This window comes from Crocuta crocuta, unplaced genomic scaffold, assembly GCF_008692635.1.
Source record: "Crocuta crocuta isolate KB4526 unplaced genomic scaffold, BGI_CrCroc_1.0 scaffold138, whole genome shotgun sequence".
In the NCBI taxonomy this organism is placed as follows: Eukaryota; Metazoa; Chordata; class Mammalia; order Carnivora; family Hyaenidae; genus Crocuta; species Crocuta crocuta.
This window is the reverse complement of record NW_027532585.1, coordinates 286,903-300,150: the sequence shown is the minus strand read 5'-3', so window position 1 is coordinate 300,150 and position 13,248 is coordinate 286,903. Positions and strand designations below refer to the sequence as shown.

General features: G+C 51.9%; 2 protein-coding genes across 11 annotated transcripts in view; both read left to right on the top strand.

Annotated features, from left to right (window-relative positions):
• Window positions 1-3,860, top strand: part of TACC2 (transforming acidic coiled-coil containing protein 2) — a 204,041-nt gene extending 200,181 nt beyond the window's left edge. For all 8 annotated transcript variants that reach the window (XM_077779596.1, XM_077779591.1, XM_077779592.1 and 5 more), the window contains one exon: window positions 1,591-3,860. In XM_077779596.1, the coding sequence (XP_077635722.1) occupies window positions 1,591-1,656 (66 nt within the window). In that variant the 3' untranslated portion in view covers window positions 1,657-3,860. The remainder of the gene's footprint in view (window positions 1-1,590) is intronic.
• Window positions 3,861-11,346: 7,486 nt separating this feature from the next.
• Window positions 11,347-13,248, top strand: part of BTBD16 (BTB domain containing 16) — a 45,387-nt gene continuing 43,485 nt past the window's right edge. For all 3 annotated transcript variants that reach the window (XM_077779501.1, XM_077779502.1, XM_077779500.1), the window contains exons 1-2: window positions 11,347-11,549; window positions 12,445-12,505. In XM_077779501.1, the coding sequence (XP_077635627.1) occupies window positions 12,488-12,505 (18 nt within the window). In that variant the 5' untranslated portion in view covers window positions 11,347-11,549; window positions 12,445-12,487. The remainder of the gene's footprint in view (window positions 11,550-12,444; window positions 12,506-13,248) is intronic.

Genomic DNA, 13,248 nt, shown 5'->3' with positions numbered 1-13,248 from the left:
TGGTGCCCAGGGGGCTGAGCTGTTTGCTGGGCGAAGATGGAGCTTGGAGAAGCTCCGGGAATCCAGAGCTAGTGGGTCCACCAGCGCCTCTCACCCCTCAATCAGTCACCGGACATTATGTTAAATGAGTAAGATAGCAAAGCCGTCTAGGGGGCAGGCCAGCCTGCATTTGTGTTACAGGCTTCCCGCCTCTGACTGGCTGTGTGACCTTCCATTAAGCACAGTGCTTAGCCTCTCTGAGCCTCCATTCCCTGACTGAAAAGTGGAAATAACAGCGGCTCCCACGAAGGGACTGTCGTGGGAACCGAGTGGGGCCGGCGCCCGGGTGTGTTTAGCACGGTGTCCGGCCCACAGGAAGCGCTCTGATAAGATGAAAAGTCATCCTGAGCGGCCCCAGCAGTGGCGAGAATAGTCATCTCAGGGTTAGCGGCCCGTGCTGCACTGCTGCACAGCCCCCATCTTCCCTCACTCCCTCTCGGAATGGAGCACTCAGGGCTGTGAGTTCAAGCACCGGGAAAGCCGAGGTGAAGTTCGGGGGCGGGGGGGTGGGGGGCGCTCTCCCGGCCGGGGCTGGTGGCTGAACTGCAGTGAGGACTGAATTCCTCTTCCACTGAGGAGGCCCGACTCTTCCCTCCCAAGTACTGACAGTCGCGGGTGGCACCCGGAACCCATTCCAGAAACAAGGGACATGTGGCTCTGCGTGGACCCTGCTTCAGGACGTTCTGAGGTTTCCAAAGAACGGCCTCGGTTTAGCCTCAGGGGAGAGGCTCCCCTTCCATGGGGACCTCGAAAAAGTGGCTGCGGTATGTTCCTGGGATTCTGGAAAGATCCAGCCCCCCTGGAGAGGGCCATTCGAGATTAGCTGCTGAAGCAGGTCAGCATCAGAGCAAAGCCACACCTACCTTTGAATGGACTCGTCCCGTTGGATCCCGGTGCACAGAGCACGGACGGTGCTGTCAGATCGCGGGTGCGAGATGAGCGTGCGGTTGGCTTCCCCCACTTCAGCGCACAGGCTGGGCGTGGGTGGCGGGAAGACCATCCGAAGCCATCTCGCATCTGCCCCGCCTCTGTCCCCAACCCCTCGTATCCACAGCACCCCTTCGTTTCGCCTCCTCTAAATGCTAGCGACCCTATCCAAGTAGAATTGCTTTACCCTTCCTGGTGATGTTTCTCAAAAAAGCCACCAGAGAGCTCACCCTGGACCATCTTTTCATGTCTGTAGTCCGTCAGAGGCCAATAAAAGAAAGAGAACCGATATTTAGTTAAGGCTCTGCTGCGTGCTGGCCACTATGCTAGGGAGCTTTGCATTCTGACTTCCTGCCTTTCTCAGAGAAATGTTACCATCCACACTTTAGAGATAGGGACGCCAGGGCTCAGAAAGGTTGTGTAACTTGCTCAAGGTCACAGCTAAAGCTTAGATGTGTACTTAGACTCGTTTCTCTTACCGCTTTAGAGAATTGCAGGGGCACCAAGAAAGCCCAAAGACCATTCTGATGGGTGTGATTTCAAACAGCCAGGAGATTTCAGCAACCTTTTCTTTTTTCTTTCTTTTTTTTTTGTGTGTGTGTGTGTGTGTGTCTTCGCTTTCAGAATAAAGAGATAGAAGAACTCACCAAGATTTGTGATGAACTGATTGCCAAAATGGGGAAGAGCTAACTTTGAACCAAATGTTTGGACTTAACCATTGCGTGCAATATGACCGTCGGCACACTGCTGTCCTTCCGTACCGTGGGCAGGTTCTGTCTTCACTTTTTCGTATGCACTACTGTATTTCCTTTCTAAATAATGTTGATTTGATTGTATGCAGTTCTAAGGAGGCTATCAGAATTTCTTGCTATTGGTTTGCATTTTCTTAGTATAAATTCATAGCAAGTTGACCTCAGAGTTCCTGTATCAGGGAGATTGTCCGATTCGCTAATAAAAGACAAATCGCTGACCTTGGCCTTGCCCTTTGTACATGAGTTCCCAGGGTGAGCGGCTTTTGGATTTAATATGAACTTGTATAGCTTTCACAGGGACTCTTGCCTTAAGGAGTGTAAACTTGATCTGCATTTGCTGATTTGTTTTAAAAAAATAATGCATGTTTCAAATAAAATTCTCTATTGTAAATAAATTTTTTTCCTTGGATCTTGGCAATAAGCGTGGCTATGAGTTCTTTTCTGGGAAGGGTTGAGTCTTTTCTCGCCTTTGTTAAAATCATATCAGATCTGGCCCTTCCCCCGTCTCTGTCTGGCTCACTTCTTTGTCCATAGATTTAAATAACATTTCCTTCATTATCGTGGCTGTTTGTAGGATGGAAGCTAAGGAGAGGTATCGACTTGCTAGTTTTTAAATGCTTCTGTGTGTGTATTGAATTAGCTTGGCTTTTGTTTTTACACACGCTCTCTGAGTTTGGGCGGGAAAGTCTGTTTTCCTTTACTGGATCAAGGAAGTAGTAGACTGTCCCTCTTCCTGTGCATTCTCTTAGCATGTGACCGTCGACCCTGAAAAGCCACCCAGCTGCCTCTAAAGGACCAGCCCTGCCGAGCGGTTACCCGCTGAACACAGGTAGTGAGGCCACTTTGGAGGTGAAATAGGGATGTGCCCGCCTTAGCTTCCTTAGCTGCTCCTGACTTTCTTGGGGACCCCAGCTTGAAAGTGCGCGGTGAGAGGGCGTGGAGGTATCTTAGTTTCCTAAAATTGCCGCAACGTCACATTATGTAGCAGCTTAAAACAATAGAAATGTGTTCTCTCACCATTCTGGAGGCCAGAAGTCCCAAGTCTGAGTGTCGGTGGGGTTTTTTTCCCTCCGGGGCTCTGAGGCAGCCTGTCCCTTGTCTCTCGAAGCTTCTGGATAGTGGCCGGCAATCCCTGGTGTCCCTTGGCTGGTGGCTGTGTCACTCAGTCTCCGCCTCTTTCTTCATGAGCTTTCTCCTCTGTGTCTCAGCTCCGTCTCCTCTCTCTTGTAAAGACACCACTCATTGGATTCTGCCCCCCACCCCCAATCCAAGATGATCTCTCAAGATTCCAGTTATATCTGCAAAGACCCTGTTTCCGAACAAGGGCACCCTCACAGCTGTGGTGTTAGGCCACGCAGGCAGGTTGTGGGGGCCCGAGTGGGATGTGGGATGTGCAGTGTGCAGAGTGAGCTTGGAAAGCGGCCCCGAGGCCCTGGTGACCCTCAGCTCAAGTGCCCCTCGTCCTGCTCAGACACAGTGGCCTCGGGCCGTTCCCCTCACATAGGACCACTCGACCCCGCACAGGACAGACACCCCAGGCAGCACGAGGAAAGAAAGACACAGCCCGCCTCTCTGGAAGAGACTCCCAGCCTCTAGCCCCACCTCAACCCCACCTGATGGGAAGGACCCTACAGCAGGGCAGCGGTCTGCCTCCTCCCACAGCCCAGCCACCTCTGCTGGCTCCCGTCTCCCAGCCTCCCTCCTCACGGCTCAGCCGTGCCCCCCGGGGCCCCCATGCTCACCTGTCCAGACCAAACCCCTCCTCCACCCTCACCCCAGATTCTGATCTCGGCTGTGTTCTCAGAACAGCCCAGCCCCTTGCTCTTGAAAGTTTCTATTTTTCTTAGTATTGATGCAAAACATTTCCATTACTAAAAAAGTCTAGAAATGCAGGTAAGAAAAAAAAAACATGATCCCTAAACCAAGAAATGATAACTGTTAATGTTTTTGTATTTATTTTTCTATGCTTTTTTTCTCAGTGTATGAAATATTTATTAATTTATCTTTATAAAAGCGGGATTGTTTGGAGTTCTGCAGCACCCCTGCGTACCGTTTTGTAAACTTTTTTTGTCATGTGATACTACAATGTAACCATCATGTTATGCAAACTTTTATATCAATAAATACAGCTTTTTGTCATCATTTTGAATGACTGTGTCTTTCATGATGCCAAAATGTATGTAACCAGCTGCTGCCCACTGATGGACATTTATATCGTGTCCATGGTTTTGCTGTCATTACGCACACACATTGCATTGAGTTTCCTTATGCATATACATTTGTGAACAGGACTTTTCCTTAGGCTGAATTTTTTTTTTAGGCTGAATTTTTAAAGTGGATAACCTGGGTGAAAGTTTTCACTACTCCGCCAAAGGCCACGCTGGCTTTACGGCTCGTTGCAGTGAGAGAGGACAGCCACCAGGGGGAGCTGTAGGGCCCCGTAGTAAGGGAGTCTTGGGAGGCAGTTAGTATAGGATTTGGACTTGGGTCCGCTGCTTCTGGGGAAGACCCCAGGAAGCCCGGCTTTGCTCCATATTGGATGCTCTCAGGGCAAAGACAGTTCTCAGGCTGGGTATCTCAACTCTTAGCCAGACTAAGGCCAAGCTGTAATTGGTAAGCTTTGCCTTAGTTGCTCGTATGTCCTAGCTAGGGTGGAAGGATATTTGGTGCTTTTTGTGGTTTGAGGAATGTTCACGTCTATTCAGACAGATTCTGGGTGGTTCTTGTGTTCTCGTGACCCGTCACAGGGTGGCTAGTCTGACACTGATTTTCTGCAAGATTGTTTGTGTTCAACAGGAGCACAGCAAGGTGCCAGAGGACCAGGCCAGCTCCCAGATATCACCAGCTGTTTTTCTCCGTCTTGGAGATCGTACACATTTTTAAAGTTTGGCAAACCCATTGCCTAATAGGCTTCCACTGAGGTTGTAGTAAAATATACCCCCCCATGAGGCACCTGGGTGGCTCAGCCGGGTAAGTGTCCAACTTCAGCTCAGGTCATGATCTCCTGGTTCTTGAGTTTGAGCCCCATGTCAGGCTCTGTGCTGACAGCTCGGAACCTGGAGCCTGCTTCAGATTCTAGGTCTCCCTCTCTCTTGACCCTCCCCCCTCACTCTCTGTCTCTCTCTCTCTTAAAAATAAATCTTAAAAAAAATTTTTATACGCCCCACGACACACACCCCCAACACACACACATATTCAGTATATACCCTTTGAGGCATACAGCTACTACTAGGCTACTCTGTCTGCCTGTCAGCCTGGCCCAGCTTGGGAAGCCCTGGCCCTGCCGTGGCCTCAGGCTCAGCTGCGTGCTAGGCTGCCTCACTGGACCTACCCACGGGGCCACCGTGCAGAGTGCTGGCCTCGGGAACCCTATGGGTTGAGATCAGCTGCTTTGGGTCCTGTGCCCACTTTATATAATGCACACATGCTAGCAAAGCTTCGCCCACGTGACGGCTGCTAACGCTACTTAAATTATTTTGCCGTGCTGAGTGAGCAGCGAGACCACGAGAAGCCGGCACCTGACTGGCCATCCACGGCTCCGCCAGCAACCAACATTATAACCTTTGAGATGTTCAGCACCTTGTAGAATTTCGGTTTGCCACGTCAGTTGAAATCCTGAGCTTTGAACATCATTTTCTTTTTGTTTCTGGGTCAGCATTTCCTTAGGGCTTTCAAGGTAAAGGTGATGTGCCTGGGGTACTAAGATTAACCATGAAGACAGAGAGGGGGAAGGGGGAGGGAAATAGGCGACAGTTGGTCACTGATGACTGACATGGGGGTGCCTTCAGAGCGGGGGGAGGTTCTTCTTCTTTCAAGTTTGGGGCCCCGCCCCTTACGTGTGAGATCTGAGGGGCCCAGAGCACCCTGCCCCCATTCCAGGCAGGGAGAGAGGTGATCAGCATTGGCGTGGAGCAGGTGAAAGGTGACAGGCCCAAGGGGGAGCTCAGGTTCTCTAACTGCTTCTTTCCCTGACTTGTCGGCGTTGATAGGATGCTCACATTTTTTAGCAAAGCCTCTCTACTTTCCAGGACGTTCCACTCAAAACATTGAACGAAGCGGGGTGGGTGTTCCGATGAAGGCAGGGTGGAGGTGTGTGCCCAGGCAGCGAAGGGCTGGCAGGAGGAAACATCTGGGTCCCACAGGGTTCCCTCGGGGCTTGCACTCCCTCGCCCTGAAAGAATCGGGTGAATGGGAGCTATTTTTTATTTCCCTTTTACAAGGAGGAAACAGAGGCTCAGAGGGGTTAGAAACCTGGGGATTTGACTGAGCAGCTCAGCCAGGAGAAGGGCCAGCCAGGACTGGGTCTCAGCCCTCCAATGACTGCAAGTTCCTTTGCATTCCTCAGGCTGACAGCTTCCTTTATAAGACGTCCGTCAGAAAGTGGTATGTAGAGGGGCGCCTGGGTGGCTCAGTCAGTTAAGTGTCCAACTTTGACTCAGGTCATGATCTGGCAGTATGTGGGTTCGAGTCCCACGTGAGGCTCTGTGCTGACAGCTCAGAGCTTGGAGCCTGCTTCAGATTTGGTGTCTCCCTCTCTCTGCCCCTCCACCCCTCATTCTCTCTCTCTCTCTCTCTCTCACACACACACACACACACACACACACACACAAGTGAATAAACATTAAGGACAATTTTATTAAAATAAAAAGGAAAGTAGTGTGGAGAGAAGGCACCGGCAAGGGGTTGTGCCTTCTGGCTGATAGTGGTGCTCACATCCATCCTGTAATTAGACCAATTGGTGGCCCTGCCTTGGGTCTGGGCTGGCTCTGCTACTGTTTTTATGGACTATGAAATCCCCACTCTGTTCAGTAGGTGGGAATGGCTGCGAGGCTCCCCCGCACCTCCCCGGTGTGCAGCGCTAGGCTGGCTCTACTCCACCTGGTCTTCACGTGGTCCCGTCTACAGTCGGTGGACCCATGACACCCCCCCAGGCAGACCTGCCTGGGCTTCTCAGTTACCTAGGCTGAAACAGCAAGGACAGAATACAGACAATTCACAAATCTGTCTTTTGGGTTTATTTGGAGCTGGGAAACACACCTTGGAGATCAAAGGGGTGGGACTAGACAAAGCCCCGCCCCCTTCCCACCCTACAGGGCAATCAGACTGTACGTCGTTCCTTCCGAGGCTCCTGACCCCTCTGCCGGGGACACCCACCCCCGCCCATCAGCTGGTCTCCTGGCCAATACCCACTCCCTTAAGGCCCATTATTATTTTTTTAACGTTTGTTTATTTTTGAGAGAGACAGAGCATGAGCAGGGGAGGGGCAGAGAGAGGGAGACAGGCAGAAACCAAAGCCGACTCCAGGCTCCAAGCTGTCAGCACAGAACCTGACGCGAGGCTCGAACTCACAAACCGCGAGATCATGACCTGAGCCGAAGTCGGACACTTAGCTGACTGAGCCACCCAGGTGCCCCCTGAAGGCCCATTATTGATGTCACATCCTCCAAGGAACCCTCCCTGAACCCTCAGGCCTGGGTCAGTGTTTTCAAATGCAGGTTTTATAATTGTTCAAGCATCATGAAGCCATCAGATCGGAAGACAAGTGGCACTGAAGACAGTTTCTTACCTTCAGTTCTCAAGAGAAGAGGGCAGGCCCTGCCATGTCGGACCATGGAGCGAGGTATCCGGGTTGGTCAGGAGAGAGGGGAACAGAGGGAAGTTGTGGACAAGAATGTTTGCTGTGGTTCCCAAGGGAAGGAACAGGTGAGGGGGGTAAATAGGCTTACGATCGGCTCGTCTGGATCATTCAGGAGGCTCTGGGCCATTGGGGCTCTCTCTGTACAAGTTTAGTATCTGGCCCTGGGATGATTCCGGTAGGCAGACAGTGGCCCTGAGTGCGAAAGCCCAGTAAAGGGAGTGATGGGGATATGGGCTCTGGGCTGGCTGGTTTGCAGGTGAAAATGTCACTCATAAACAAGTGCTTTACTGTCTCCAGAAACTGACTAACCCTGAGAGGGTCAGTCCCTCCTGGCTCAGTCAGCAGGACCTCAAGATATCAAAGCATCAGAATAAAAAGCCAAGTTTCATGTAGTTGGTTGCCCCTCCCATGAAGCTCACCAAGCTTGACCCTTGATTTGTCCATCACACCGTATTTTCCTATGGGCAGACGTAAACCTCCCAAAGCAAAGCGCTTGCACACAAAAGATGGTTTTAGGGGGCAGATCATGAAAAATTCTTTGAAATAGTTATGTAGTTAATTTAATGTGTATTAGAAATAAATGGGTATACCTATATGCTATTTCATCGATAAAATAAATTTAGAGAACATTACTAAGAACATTCCGGGTGGTGTGAGGATTTGAAAGCACACAGGTGGTCCTTATCTTCTACTTGGCTCCCCTTTCATCCCCAACCCCCAGCACAAACGTGACGCTCTATTTAAGTGTGTGAATGGGGCAAGCTCCAGGCCAGCACAGTTTGTCATCACCCCCACCCTCCCGGAAGTCTGGGAAAAATAGGATGGGCAGGGAGGGAGCCGAGGGGTTGTTTTGTCTCAGCTTTGCTGAGCCGATGTGAAAGCTGGAGCCCAGAGCAGAGAGAAGGCTTCCCTGAGGTCCCACAGCAAGTCAGTGGCCAGGGTCCTGCCTAGTCCAGGGCCCCTCACTCAGCACTGGGACCACCCCACTCCGGCCATACAGGACTCCGTTCAAGGGCAGGACCCACCCTCTGCTTTTTGGTGGAAGCCCCTGCCCGTCTTCTGGCTCCTGCGCTGCCTCAGCCAAGGCCTGGTCCACAGGCTGCACCCCACCCCCAGCAGCCTGGACCCTGGTGCACAGCCCCCCCCACCCCCACCCCGGAGAGCCAGGAAATCCTGATCTGGGCACTCACAGGAGCCTCCCACTGCACACATACACAGTGTCCTGGGTCCTGAATCTTCTAGAATGAGATTCCTTAGAGCCAGCCTTTAGGCTCTGAGGCCAAGACACTCTAAACTGCCTGGACCCCAAGCCTCTGGGTATACTTTCCACTTAGGGGGGTTAAGGTCATGTCCAGGGTCACCACAGCTAGTGTCAGAACCAGGGTTGGAATTGTATGTTCTTTCCTGGGTACTCCACTTCCCCCCACCATGGGTGACTGGATGGAGTGGGCTGAAATGGGCTCCCTGGGAAGCTAGGGAGAAACTTATCCCTGGGGTGTTTGAGAAGATGGCTATCCCACTGGAATCCCCCTGCAACGGGCATGCAAGATTTTGGCACAAGGTGGTTCTAGCTGAGAGCTGTGCTCTTTGGGGTTTGATGTCTGAGCCACCAAAGGCCTTTGCTCTTGGGATGTCCGGCTTGGCTGGGCCCATCGGGCAAATGCCCCAGCACACTGGGCACCAGCAGCAAGAGCCCTTCAGGGAAACTTGCTGGGAGCCATTTCCATTTATTTGTATTAGTTGTCTTTGACTTTGGCTAATAGCTCAGCTTGCCACAGCTCTATGGGGTTGTATGTTCAGAGGGCTTTGAGGGTGAGCTGAAAGCCTTGGATCACTGAGGTCAGACCCTGTAGGGAGTGACAGACACAACCAAAGCCAGCGTGCTGTCTAGGGACCCTGGGGAGTATGGCACCCTGGGACACTTCCCTAGAGTGGCCACTAGAAATCGCCCAAGGGCCAGCTCCCAGCTATGCCGCAGAGGTGCCTGGAGGGTGTTCCTGCACTGGCCCATGATGGACCAGATGGTCCAGGACAAGGTATTTCAAACTCTTTAACTGAAACCTTACACGAGACCTACATTCCAGGGACAAGGAGCTGAGAAAAGTTTGGGGTGGAGGGAAGGAAGCAGCAAAGGAGGAATCTGTGCATTTGTGCACAGCTATCTGCTGAGATGAGATCGTGACCCACACAGAAACAGACACACGCATGCATACATGAACACCTATGTACACACACACACACACACACGCACAGTGCTCATCCATGCACAAAAGCAGGACAGTAGGTAGGGACGGGTACATCCATTTACCAAGTCAAGAGATGTCTTCTGATCACTTCCTATGGGCTGAGTTTGGTTGTTGGGTCCTTGGGGATGCAGGGTGGGCTGGCCACCAGAGAACACCCCCCACAGAAGCCACAGAAACCGACTACTCTTCCGAGTAGAATGTGGGTGTCAGGGGAGGTAGACTCACAGACCTGAGGGTGAGGAGGGAGGGAGCTTTAGAGGTGCCTCCTATTAAGGGAGAGTTATATGCTTCTAGAACTCTGTGACAAGTAGGCAGATCAGTTGCTTTCCTGTTTCACTTTATAGTTTGCATGACTCATGAAGGTCCGCACACAAAGACCCTGGAGGAAACCTATCTTGGCCCTTGGGAGCCGCACTAGCTCTGAGCTGCTCTTACTGGAGCCGGGATTTCTGTGAGCCCTGGGGTGGAGGTCCAGGGCTTTGAGGGACCAAGGTTCTTGGGCGTGATGGATGACGCCCCATCACCCAACCTCCCAGCTTTGGGCCTGGGCTTTGCAGACAAGGTCAGAGTGAGCTGCAAGATTCTGCCATGGCCCCTGGAATGAAAGCTCTTGACCGTGTCCCTGACTTTTAGGCACTTATTTCCTGGAGAGAGCTGATTAAGTATCATATAGGGGCACCTGGGTGGCTCAGTCAGTTAAGCGTCCAACTTCGGCTCAGGTTGTGATCTCATGGTTTGTGGGTTCGAGCCCCGCATCAGGCTCTGTGCTGACAGCTCAGAGCCTGTTTCAGATTCTGTGCCTCCCTCTCTCTCTGCCCCTCCCCTGCTCATGCTCTGTCTCTCTCTGTATCAAAAATAAATAAACATTAAAACAAACTTTAATAAAAAATAAATAAGTATCATCTACCAAGAGGGGCACCTGGGTGGCTCAGTTGGTTGAGCGTCCAACTTCGGCTCAGGTCATGATCTCACGATTCATGAGAAGGAGTTCAAGCCCTGCATTGGGCTCCCTACTGTCAGCATGGAACCCACTTCAGATCCTCTGTCCCCTTCTCTCTCTGCCCCTTTTTCTCCCTCTCTCAAAAATAAATAAAACATTAAAAAAATCATCAACAAATCATCATAGTTTTGATAATGTACAACTCTCCAATTTTTAAAATTTGTTTTGAGAGAGAGAATATGTGCGTGTGCAAGGGGAGGAGGGGCAGAGAGAGGGAGAGAGAATCCCAAGCAGGCTCCATACGGTCAGCGTGGAGCCTGACTTGGGGCTGGAACCCACGCACTGCGAGATCGTGACCTGAGCCAGAAAGGAGTCAGACGTTCAACTGACTGAGCCCACCCAGGTGCCCCCAAACTCTCCAATTTTTATTTAAATTATTTTTGTAAAAATATTTCTGGACACCCGAGCTAGAAAATAGATCACCCCAGAATGCGGAATCTGGGAGGGATCTGAGAAGCTTCCAGCGCAATCTTCTCCTTTGACAGGTGAGGTTTGAGGACTTGGAGGCGGACTCTCACCGAGGCCCGTTTAGAGGATCCTCCACATTACCCCCAGCTGCTGTAGGAAACGTGGAAACAAGGATGGCTCTGGTCCCCTGAGGAGCGTGGCCTGCGAGTTGCCACCCTTCCCGTGGCCCCTGGGTGAGCACCTCCCCCATGGCCCCCAGCTGCGCTGAACCAGGCCTGGAACAGGAAGTGCTCAGAACCTTCCCTGACGTTGCCATGGTCCCCACTACCTGGAAACCAAGGGCAAGTTCTCCCGCCAAAGCACCTTGGCCACTAAGAAGAAAAGGGTGAGCCCCAGATGTCATGAGCGCTCTCAGGCTTCAGAGTCAGAAGGTGAACGGCTCGCAGCAAGTCTGTAATCCAGAGACCAGTGCGAGGAGAAGGCCCCTGTTCCACAGGCTTCTGTAAACACACCCGTGGCGGCGAGCGGGCTTCGGAGCAGTGAGTGTGGCCGTTGCTTTCCATCCCCATTAGAGAAAGAGGGTGTCTCTAGTGACGGGCACTGCCCGGACTTGGTAGGGAGGGGCTCTGGGGGCTCCGGGCTGGGACGCAGGAGGTCTGGAAGCCGAGGGGCCATCCCACGTAGCAAACTCTGTGACCAGCTGCCTTTGGCTCCTATCCCTTAGTAAAGGGTGAAGAACTGTGGGTTCCCTCCTGTTTGGCTTTATCGGAGCCACATTCCAGCACTACAGAACTTTGTCAGTCTCCTGATGGGCTTTAAAAAGTCCAAGGTTCTGTGGGGCACCCGGATGGCTCGGTCAGTTCAGTGTTCGACTTTGACTCAGGTCATGCTCTCCCAGTTTGTGGGCTCGAGCCCCGTCTCGGGCTCTATGCTGACAGCTCAGAGCCTGGAGCCTGCTTCCGATTCTGTGTCTCCCTCTCTCTCTGCCCCACTTGTGCTCTGCCTCTTTCTCTCTCTCTCTGAAAAATAAATAAGTGTAAAAAAATAAATAAAAAGTCTGAGATTATCTTGATTTGATGAATAACCCATCCTCCAAATTTACTCATTATTAATTTTTGTGGCAAAATACAGAATCTTCAGGCTAATCTCCTGTTTAGAAAAGACCCTTTGGAGAGGTTTTTTTTTTTTTTTTTAATGTCTTATTTGTTTTTGAGAGAGAGATCGAGATAGTATGAGCAGGGGAGGGGCAGAGAGAGGGGGAGGCACAGAATCTGAAGCAGCTCCAGGCTCTGAGCTGTCAGCACAGAGCCCAGCGCGGGGCTTGAACCCACGAACCATGAGATTATGACCTGAGCCGAAGTCGGACTCTTAACCGACTGAGCCACCCAGGTGCCCCTGGAGAGTTTTTAAAATGTAAACGCTTTTATCTTCCAGGTGTTTCTTCCCCCTCCCCTGATTGTAATCGCCACGACCGCTCATGAAAATGCTGAATCTGGTGAGTAGACGAGTTTCACAAGGGGGCAGGCGGTGAGGAGCAGAAGCACCTGCTCACGGTGGCGCTGCCACGTTTCCGCAGGGGATGGGGCGCGCCCCACCGAGGACCCCCGCGTTACTGGCTGACCCTGGCCGCTGTCAGAGCAGCCCCGCTGCCTAGGACGGCCACTTGTCCCGTGTCACACTACACAGGACTGCGTCTAAAGTCCCGGTCCACACCTTGCCGTCCCCCACCATTTCCAGGCACTAAAACGTACTTCTCAGTCTTCATCTTTCCATGTTAACATCATCACCGTCACCATCACCACCACCATCATCACACGAAGACCCAGAGACCCCGAAGGTGAAATGACTTGCCTAAGGCCATACAACTCCTTAGTGGCATTAACAAGATTGGACCTTAAACTCTCCACCCCATGGCCCCTGGGCTCCCCACCACCCTGCTGGTGACTGGCAATGGCCTAGGAACACCTGCACCCATTCCTACGGGGCCCACATAGTACACTTTCCCTGGGGAGGTTTCTTTGAGCCAACACATCTGAGGTTTACGTTCTGAATATTCTACTGCTCCTTTAAGGAAACTGCTGAAGGGGCATTTGGGTGGCTCAGTCGGTTGAGCGTCCTACTTCAGTTCAGGTCATGATCTCACCGTTCATGGGTTCAAGCCCCGCATCAGGTTCTGTGCTGACAGCTCACAGCCTGAGCCTGCTTCCGATTCTGTGCCTCCCTCTCTCTCTGCCCCTC